At 44.3% G+C, this 10,523-nt stretch overlaps 1 protein-coding gene across 1 annotated transcript in view; it reads right to left on the bottom strand.

The window, feature by feature from the left end:
* Positions 1-1,832, bottom strand: part of LOC103917213 (chromosome unknown open reading frame, human C17orf64) — a 7,286-nt gene extending 5,454 nt beyond the window's left edge. The window contains exons 1-2 of the mRNA XM_009324325.1: positions 1,755-1,832; positions 853-981 (exon numbers count right to left, since the gene is read on the bottom strand). Of these exons, the coding sequence (XP_009322600.1) occupies positions 853-981; positions 1,755-1,832 (207 nt within the window). The remainder of the gene's footprint in view (positions 1-852; positions 982-1,754) is intronic.
* Between the last annotated feature and the right edge of the window lie 8,691 nt (positions 1,833-10,523).

Raw genomic sequence — 10,523 nt, forward strand, 5'->3', positions numbered from 1 at the left:
GGACCTCTGTCAAACGCTCCCATCGCTCTGCAGGAGTTGCTCCCGCATATCCCAAGGTTGGTGACAACCTGGGCAAAGCATGTCGAAGGTGACCTGAAAAGGGAATTGAGGGATTTCCAAGACTGGGAATTCCTTTTTAACATTGTAGGGCAAAAAAGAGAAATTTCAGGCTACAAAAGAGCTGTTGTTCTGCAGGGAGGGGGAAAGGGAACAGCTTTACTGCTTTTCTTATACTGCTCCTTCCTGTGGCCAAACCTGGGATGTGTTGCAAATGTTTGCACATGATGCAGGAGCAAATGCTGCTTCTGGATGCCCTCCCTTTTGTCTGTCTCTTTTTTTTTTTTTTCTCCTATCTGTTATGTGCACTGGGCCGTGACTGGGGCTGTGTGTGGTTATGCCATGACGCACCAGAAATGGGAAGGTCATATCCCACGGTGCGGGGGGTTGGTATGAGATAGAGCTTTGTGGCTGCAGTGTAAGTGATGCAGAGGAACCAAACCACTGTAGCCAAGGGAGCGCACGGCGTCATGTGAAATGATAATGTAGCAGTACTTGTTTTGAAAAAATGAATAGTCTATGTGAAATGTGATTACTTTGTTATTGTTGTTGTTGTTTGGGGTGTTTTTGTGGTTTGTTTTTGTTTTTTTAATCTAGAAGTGTGATGTCCAGATGACTGGAAACCAATGATCAGGTAAAAACTTTCAGACATGGAAGAAAGCTACAGAATGAAGTGTCTTGTCCTGCTTTTTTTTCTCCCTCTGCCAAACTCCTGGGTTTTATTTGCTCCATCTCTCTCAAGAACCTGAGATGCCACTGACTTTTTCTATTGCTAAATTCTATTTAGTATCTCACAATTCTAAAGGTGTCTTGATCAAGGCCGTCTGCGCAGCAGATGAGCGGGGTCTTGCCTGGTGGAGCACTCTCACTGCCCGTTACAAAGGCTGCCTCCTTTGGTATGCCAGCCAGATCCTTTTCTGTGGTCTACAAATTGGCAAAGCCATAGGTTAGTCTTCTAGTTCATGCAAATCTTGCATCCTCTCTTTAAAAAACTGCCAAGGACAAACCCTGTCCTAGGGCTCAGAAGCATTTCTCTTCGTGCTGAATCATTTCAGATTGGGTTTTCAGAGGTGCTTAATGAAGCTAGGTATTCAATTATAATTAAAAGTCCGTAAGAATTAGGTGCCTACTTGAAGTCCCTTTTGGAAAGCCTACCTCTAATAAATTACAAGGTAAACAATGGCCACTCGTTCCTAATGGCATTAATCAAATATGGGCTGGCAGTCACTTGTTAAGTGGAAATATGTGGTTACAATGGGCTCATTGTAATGCCACACTGTGCCATCCGCAGCTTTTATTGATGGCAAAGGTACCATGGCTGACCTACCGTAAAGCCAGATTGAAAACAAATCAAAATCCTCAGCCACTGCACTTGCATCTCCCTGGTCCAGGGAGGGGGATATTTTCTCTTGCAAAGGGCAGTGGCTGTTTTCCCTGTGTCAACATTTGTGTAGGTAACTCCTCCACTCATCTTTTGGAAAGAAACACTTATATAACTGACTTAAAGACAAACTTATGTTGCCTTTTAAAACATGCTGAAGTGTGTAGGAAGAGAAGTCTTTTCCTCTCTGACATGCTCTGCTGCCTTGGAAGATTACTTCTCTGCAAATTTGATCCCAAACCACATTTCAGAGGTGAAATTGAAGCTGGACTCTGCTTTGCTCTCTCTATGTGCCAGTCTCCCTGCCTGTGCTCACCTGGCCGTCTGTGCCGTCCCCGCTGCCGTCCCTTGCCCTGGCTCTGTCCACTTCATCCTTAAAGCCCATCTCCTCCATGGCACACAGACCCCCTCTCCCTTCCCTGGGGCCTCACTCACGCCAGGTAGGAAGGGAAAACTGCCACGGAGCCGTGTTTGGACCAAAACGTGCTGGGGTGACCAAGGTGACCGGGGTGCCCGGACACCGGTTCTGAGTTCTGCCAACCATGGAGACTGCTGGGGTCCTCCAGCCCCACAACACTGTGGCCCTCTGGGGCAGAGTCACCTCTCCGCATCAGTTTTGCCGTTGATTTGTGGTCCTAAAGAAATAGGCAGAAAACCCTGGATTCTCCCCTTGCTGGCAGTGCTCAGGATGTTCGATGCTGTCAGTGGCTCCTGTGGGCAATGGGGGGAAAAAGGTCCCTTGCTTTGCTTGCTTTGCACCTGTGGGAGCTTGGTGGAGTCTCTGGGGCTCTTGGTTGGTGCTGGGTTTGCACCTGCAGTGAGTCCAGCACCTGTAACTGTGCATCAGTCCAGATTATTTTGGCCTCTGAAGGTGGTGCAAAGTACAGCTCTTTGAGTCAGATGCATGGCTCTGTGTGCCTGCTGCATTGGCTATCTGCGAGTATGGGTGCAGATCCCGGCGTGAGCAATCACAATTTTCCTCCGTGGCTTGTGCACCAGCAGGTTCAAGATGGGCCTTTCTCCAGCTCTCCCACTGCAGCTGCTGAGCCATGCTGCGGGGAAGCACTGGCCCTGAGGCAGGGGCCGGAGAGCCAGGCTCATGTGGGGCCAGGGATGTTCTCTGTAACAAAGGCAGTCCCATGTGATGGGGAACAGAGGTGCAACCAGGAAAAGGGACCTTGGGCTGCACCCTAGGTGTTTTTCAGGGAGCTGGTTGGAGTTGAGACCTCAATTCCTGTTACAGTGTAATGGAAATTCAGGGTTACCTCCTTCACAGATGGCAAAGCCAGCAGCAGTGAGATCTCACTCCCCTGCGTAACATCTCTTTTAAAACTCTCCTTTTTAGAAAGAATAAATTGCACTTGCCAGGAAGAAGTCTGGAAAGGCTTGGAGTTAAAGGGACTCTGTTTTGGAAATTTACTTCAAGGCAAAATGCTTTCACAAAGAAAAATGTGTTGGGCTCCTGTCATGCCCTGACCAGTCAGACAAGTGCAATTGTTTTGTCCCTTGGACAATTAGCGTAACTGGTGCAGCTGTGATTCAGCTGTGCTCCTGTGCCAGGTCGCTTCTGGCACCAGGAGTCATCTCGAGGGCTGTACAAAGGCCCCCTCTCTCTCTCTGAGGTCCCCCGAGGCACGGCTGTGCGGAGGGACCGGCACTGCTCTTGGCAGGAGTTCAGATGCTTTTGGTCAAGCATTTCTCTGTGTGTCCGGCGATGCTGAGCACCCGCTGAGCCAAATGCCTGGTGCAGGTAGTTAGTAGCCTTGGGAAAGTACCTATTGACGGGTCTTGAAACAGAGACACGTTCTTATTTTCAGGCTGTCTTAGGGAAGTTTAGCCTTTACCCGTGATTGAATTCAATAGTGACAAAAATCCATTAAGACAAGCCCTCCCCTTAAGATGTTTGCGGCATTTTCCCTCCTGTGTCTGCTTTCTGCCTCCCTCACGTCTGAAATTTTGCTGTCAGCTCTCTGACACAGGAGCCTTGCACAGGCTGGTGCTGAGCAGACACAGAGACAATTACCTTCTAACACTTTGCGAGGTTTGCTTCGACCATCTGAGGTGTGTTACAACTTGTTTAGCCTATGCTAGGATTTTACAGTATGTTACATATTACTTAGCACAAGGTAAACTATGCACAGTGAAGCAGTGGTGGTAGCACGGATAGGTGTAACTATGCTAGCTTCAGCCCGGTTTTTGCAAGGACTTTGTTGGAGGTGGTTTGGTTGAAGGGGATGTTGAAAATACAGCTGGTTTCTCAATGCCTGTTACCAACTGCCTTCTTGCTGTGTTTGCTGCCTGCAATTGTGACATCTGTCCCCAGTGTAGCAGGCAGCTCCTCTCCTTTTCATCTCCAGAGGTTTAAACCAAGAAGTTGCCAGCTTATGCTCTCACCTCTCAAGTCAGGGTATCGAAGGGTAGTGTGCTCCTGTTAGCCAGGAACACGCTACCCTGAGAGAAACAAAGCTGGTTCAGCACAAGCTTACACACACGTTGGCAGCTAGATTAAAAGCTATTTAGGACCTCTAGGGACATACGCCGGTTGTTAGCATAGGCATAACCCATATTTGCATGGCCATATCTGTGTCCTTGTGAGATTACAGCTTCCGCGGAGCATGTGACTACAGCATGGAGTGGCTCTCTTGGCTTATCATGTGTACACTTCACTGTTTCAGAGGATGGAGAAGGCCTTGAAGTTCCCCTTGAAAATCCCAGTCTTTGTTCTTCTACCTTTCAGTGTACGCTGCACCCAGATCTCAGCCAAAGCCATAAATATACAAGCAGGAGGTATAGATGGACTTCCCTGGCCTCTCTTCCTCTGAGGATCTCGTTGTATTTAGTTGTTGTCCATTAACCTGGTTTGCAGTGGAGCAGTGATCTTAGCAGTCTTCTCTGGCATTACTTGGTCCAGTAGCAGAGCAGGAGACTAGACAGCTGAGGTTGCAAAATGCCTTTTTTCACTGTTGAACTGTATAATAATGTCCAAAGCTGTGCTCTGACCATGGAAACTATAAACCTTCCCTGTCTCTTGATTATTTTTTTTTTTTGGTAGCACTGGGTCAGATTTCCGTTCATTTTGTTCATCATATAAGGCCTTGTGGACAAGTCCACTCCTGCGAGATCAGGCATGAGATGCCTTTGAGTCCTCAGAAGTCTGGTTGTATCCCTTCTCCCTGTCCCTCTGGAAGACAACATTACTTTCTACTTTGAAGCCTGTCATGTCAGAAGATGGCATAACCGAGACCACATCTATGTAAATCTATCGGATTATATTGCCTACTTAAGGGCAGGAGTCCTTTGAAACAGTGTTCTAATTGGAGGGGGAGAAGTCAGGAGTACAAACAGACTGTGCATCTCCTGTTTCTGCCTGTGAAGGAAAGGGAGCCTAAATGCCAGTCAAGCACACTGTACTGTAACAGTGCACCTTAGGGAAAACTTTTCCTTTTCCCCTGACAGCTCTTTTGTGAATATTAATTTCTACTATTTGAGTGTCTTAGTCTTCCAGGAGCTGTGGAAGTGCAAACATTAACCAACTTCTCTAGTACAGCAGCTCTTCCAGGGCAAGAGTAAGTATGTAGCCAAAAAGGAAACAGGTGTGAAGATGCTCTGTTTATGCTGCTGTTTGTTATTTGCTGTTTTAGGCAGATTTAGCATGAATACCATGTGTGATGTGATGAGTCAGGTTGCATATAATATACGCAGGCATCTGATGCGATATTTATTTACCGGTAGGTCACAGGGAAGGAGAGATGATAAATGCAGATACAGGTATTTTACGCTATACTTAAACCAACTGCATGTACACGTGGTTTAGTTAAACATAAAACCCAAACATTGTCGCCAGACGTATTGCAATGTAATACTAAACAGGAATTGTAATGAGTAATGTTTTCCAGTAACTTGTTCCTACCAGGAGGGTGGTGAATGCTTCATTTGATAGTGATTAATGATACTCGGCACAACTGCTCAGACTGTAGGGGCAGAAGCTTTGCTAATTGGATCTGGAAATTCCTTTCCTGGTGCTTAAAGACGATGAAAACTTTCACAGCCAACTTGGATACCCATCTTCTCCCTGCAGTTGGATGCCAATAAATACAGCTCAAGTTAATAAATCTTGTATCGGGGAAGAGATCTGAAAGAGAATTTGGACCTAGTTATGTGGCGTTATTAGAGACATCTTAATATACCGTAGGAGTCCCTTTTTGCTAAGTGTTGGGACTTGCTCATTTAATCACTTGTTTGAACTAATGTGGTAAAGAACACAAACACAATTTGTGACCAGTGGTGTGTAGAAACCACAAATACATCTGCATCAATTTTATCCACTTAATCTCTTCTTGCAAAATCTGATCAGATGTGGTCCCAGTATTCCCATACTGGAAGAAACAGCTAGCCAAATCTTCTATGGTGCCCAAAGCTACTAGTGACTAACCTCACGTGCTGGGCACTTCCTTGTCAATAGGTGTATCTTCAGGTGTTTCTACATTATTTTACACTTCAATGGTTTTGTAGATGTTTGTCTTCATCTTTTCAGCCAGCTGTTAGTGAGCTTATTAATGATGTTTGCTAATGTCATATAAATATTTTTTAAGCTGCTTGAAGTCCTCAGGAACTGAAAGAGCATTATCAGCTTCCTCCATGCTTTGCAACTTGCAGCCTGTGAGAAACAGGGTAGTTAAAGGCTTTCCTTCTTATTGTGCTTTAGAAGTTTTCAGGTTTTTATGTAAACTGAAATAGGCATTGTTAATGAGATGTTAATAAGCCCATCCCTTTGCTGCTGCTTATAATACCCAACTTATTATGGATTTGATAGCTCTTAATGTTGAAAATAATTTAACTTCTTTTGTTAACCTTTTTGATCATGTAATGCAAACTGTGGTAGGTGGTATCTGCCTTGTTCACTTCCCCTTCCCTAACAAATTTACCCACCATCTTAGTAACTAATAGAAGAAGCCTGGAAAATGATGAGACTGGTATGCCTGTGCCAAAAGGTCAGCTCTGCCTGGGGAATGTGGCAGGGGTTTGCATGGGATTAGCAAGATGTGCGGAGAGGCACCGAATGTATAAGCCAAATAGGAGCCACAATGTAGAAGTAGGGAGCAAAAAAAAAAAGAGAAATGAGGGAGAGGTGAGAGAACTAAGCACTGCTTGGGAGGGAATAGAAGGCTTGAAATCGACAGCAGGGGAGAAAGGTGGGCATAACCAAGTGGGAAACCCTGTTGCTCTGGGAGCCAGGGAAAGGGCTCTCCTAGTCTCAAAATGGAAGAAAACAACCTGATACAGAGAGAGAGGGAGACAACCTGGTAGAGAAATGTCCATCAAGATAAGGATGCCTTCAGGGAGGCTGTACAGAACTTGGTGATGCTTTTTTCAGTTAGATATAAAGAAAATTAACTCTTGGGAAAAACCCTGCTGGTTCAGAGAGCAAAGTGCCAGCCCCCTTGTGCACAACTCTGTGCCAGGGAGATGAAGCGAGGAGCTTGCAGATCTTCTGTGCGTGCCCTGTGCCCTATGTTCACAGCTCTGCCCTGGGCATGCTGCAAGCCCTCCTCAGCAAACAGCTGCTCTCCCATGAGATTTTTCCTCTCTTTGCAATGGAGAGGAATAAAATAATAAAATAAATCATAAAATAATAAAAACTGGAGAGGAATAAAAAGGGATTTTCCTCTCTTTGCAATAGAGAAATAAAATGTCAGGCCACCAGAAGGGGTTCTCCTGTCCTGTTTTTTGTTCCCAGTCTTGAGGCTTTTCTCTGAACAACTCAATGGGGAAAAACTTTTGCCATGTTGTATTTGCGCATACAAAGAGGATGGAAAATAACAACTGGTCGGAGCAATTGGGGCTCAGAGCCAGGAGACTCTCTGCATCAGGTCTCTCCCCTCTCCGAGTCATGGCACCAACAGTTTCAAAGCCTCCCTTTATGGCAGAGGCTCTCAAATCTGTATCTTCCTTCCCTGCTCCTTTAGAAGACTTTGATATCTGCCTCCAGTGATCTTGTTCTTTGCACAGGAGTGTCAGACTGGCTACGATTCCCAGGGCAATTAGTGCCACTGGGCTGGCTGCCCGCTGGCACGCAGCGTGATGAGGCTTCTGGGCACGTGATGTGTGCCAGGGTTGCACGAGGTAATGAAGTTCAGTCCCCTGGTAGTATTCACGTCCCATCCCTGTTGTCAATGATGCCCTTTTCGTGCACGTCCCACCTTGTGTTTCCTGTCTTTCTCCTGCTCCCATACCTGCGCCTCGCACCACGCTGCCCCGTGCCTGACCCTGTGTGCAAGAAGGGTGGCCAGTGCTTGGAGTATTTTTAAATTTCCACTTAACACTTACTTCAGTTCATGGATATTCCAGAGGAAGTTGGGTTTTGGGGGTATTTTTTTATTATTTTGGTTTTATTAAAAAAGAAAAGAAAAAAGCAAGGAAATTCCCTTCCAGCCTACAGAATGTAGCTGTCAAGAGAAGTGGCTTCATTTCTCTTTCTTAAAGCATTTAACACCCTGTTATGCATAAAATAATAAAACCAAAAAAGGCCAGCCTTCTTTACATGATGGGTTTCAGTCTCTTGTATTGATAGCGCAGTGGGGTAACTGTAGTGAAACATAGGCTCTGCTGAGATAGGCAGAAGAAAAAAAAAAAAAGCAGTGCATGCCATTTATATTCTGCAATGTTCTGATTCCCTCCTACCAGCCTGAAAATGCTAAACGTGATCCTTTGTCTGGCATATGGGGATTTGGAGAATTGTTGCTAATTACTGCAGTTATGCTATCTAGCTTAACTGGCTTAAATAATATATTAAGTGCTTTTATGATCTTCCACAAGATGCTGGAATGCAGAGAGGTGCATTTTATGCTCTTTATACTTTATGGCAGGCATAACTTATATAACAATCTGCAGAAAAAAATAGTTTTGATGATTTATTGCTTGTATAATTCACAGCCAGGGCTCTAGATGATAAGATCCTGTTGTGATAGGTGCTATGCAGATGCAGGGCATGCGTCGCTATCTTAAGGAGGTAGAGTTTCATTGCAGGGAAGAGGCCATGGGTGGCTACAGGGAATGGTGGGGCAGAATGACCCGGGATGCCAGGCAAGGGTCTCGGGACACGGCTGGTCAAAGCGCTGCTGAGTTAATGTAGGTCTGATGGAAAAAGCAAAAAGTGGGGGATCTGGAAGAGGATGACAGGGAAGTCGTGATCCAACTTATCTACTGAATGCTCCCATTATTTTAATTAAAATTTAATATGAAATTAGGAATGGGTTACTAAACATCATATCTAGAAGTGGGAGTATTCTAAGGTCCAGATTAGTCCTTATCCAGAAAAGAAGAAAGGCATTATGTCTGTTCAAGAATCTTTTTTTACCCCCTTTTTTTTTTTAGCAATAATTCTGTTAGTCATCTGATTCCACCCAAATTCCAGTGTCTCTTGCCTCAAAATCTAAATTTTCTATTATTTGCTAATGTACCTAAAGTTTAAACAAAATGTGAGAAGAGCATGCTGTGAATGTCTTGTTGCTGGATCTAGTGTGATGAATAATTTGGAGTGGCTGAGCAATGCTAGCCAGAGGCTCGAAGAACCTGGTAAGACACATGTTGGGGGGGGCATAAACCACAAAGGAAATCAGTGATAATGATGAAAAGATTGGCATGTTCTGACCTATAATTTGGTTTAGTTTGACATAGCTCTCTGTAAAATTGCAAGGACTGTTAGGTGAAATACTGCTAACTACTAGCATATTCTACTTGAAATTAAAGCATTGTGCAGGCTCTGCAGATTAAAAAAAAAAATTAGTTTTTTGTCTGGTTTTGCTTGCTAGTAGCTTTAAAATAGGGAGGTGAGAGACTTGTGTCAAATCTTGAAGTATAATTTTGCAATTAAAAGACTGAGGAGAAAGTGTGATCTGAAGACCTTCAGTTTCCTAGCTGTGATATAAAATTAACAGCTCTCTTCATTCTCATTCTGTTTTAATATTCCTGCAGAGGAGCAAGCAAAAAGAACTCCCTAGGCTGGCTTCAGTGAAATGGAGGAACTGTTACTTAGACAATAACAGGGTGTGGGCTGGGAGAGGAGTGTTTTTTGTTGGTATTAGCTAGCTAACGTTTGCACAACGCTTTGGATGTTATAAAGTGATATATATCTAATGCTAAAAATTGAGAGATGCTCCCTGGGAGATAGGAAACACTGTTTTAAGATGTTTTCTGATCGGCTACATGGAAAATTTCAAGGTCATATGTGCACCAGCTTGCAGGGATGCACAGCTGGTACCTCATCACTAAAAACAGCAGAATCTCAACTAGAAGGCTGTTAGTTAACTGTGTGGGTAAAAATGGAAGGATAAATTGAAACTACCTGAAAGTTAAAGGAACAGCTGGGAAGTGATAAAAGAGAAAGAGAAATGAGAGGAGAAGCTCTTGCCCATCATCATGGTGTCCAAGTGCTTTATAACAACTTCAAATTGCCCCCTTCCTTGAACGTACCAAATTTGTTTTTCAAGCTGCAGCCATTTGGTAACATCCAGGTACTCTGAACTTGTCTTCTATTGCCAAGAATCTGCTCAAGAGTCTACTCAATATTCCAGGCCTAATTTTTAATATAGTAGCTGAAAGGAGCTGCTAGGCCAAAAGCTTTTCTAGGAGTAGCTGGGCTTCTAACCAAAGGGAGAGTGAGTGCCAAAGGCTTTCATGGATCATTTAACGGTATGTTTTATATAATAAAAACACATGCAAAAACTTAATATAGTAGGCAAAATTTTGATTAACTCCTAATGCTTTACCTTGCTGCATGGGTACAGTCAATCCACAAAAATGGCAAGGCATAACGTTGAAGGAGCTATTTGTCCAGCAGCAATATGTCATGTTTGGTTTTGAAAGTCCACTGTAACACATCAACAGCCACCGCATGTTCAGTTGAAATGACAGCTAAACAATCTGGTCATCTGCATCCTGTTGTGGCTTATTGCTGTATTTAGGGGAATGAGGTGTGATGTAGTGGTTTGAGCAGATGGCAAGCCGTCGGACTCTTTTTGTTGCTTTGTTGGCTTGATCAGCAGTTCTTCATTGACTCTGGACAGATTACAGGCATGATACTATC

This window comes from Pygoscelis adeliae, unplaced genomic scaffold (assembly GCF_000699105.1).
Source record: "Pygoscelis adeliae isolate BGI_AS28 unplaced genomic scaffold, ASM69910v1 Scaffold290, whole genome shotgun sequence".
NCBI classification, from domain to species: domain Eukaryota; kingdom Metazoa; phylum Chordata; class Aves; order Sphenisciformes; family Spheniscidae; genus Pygoscelis; species Pygoscelis adeliae.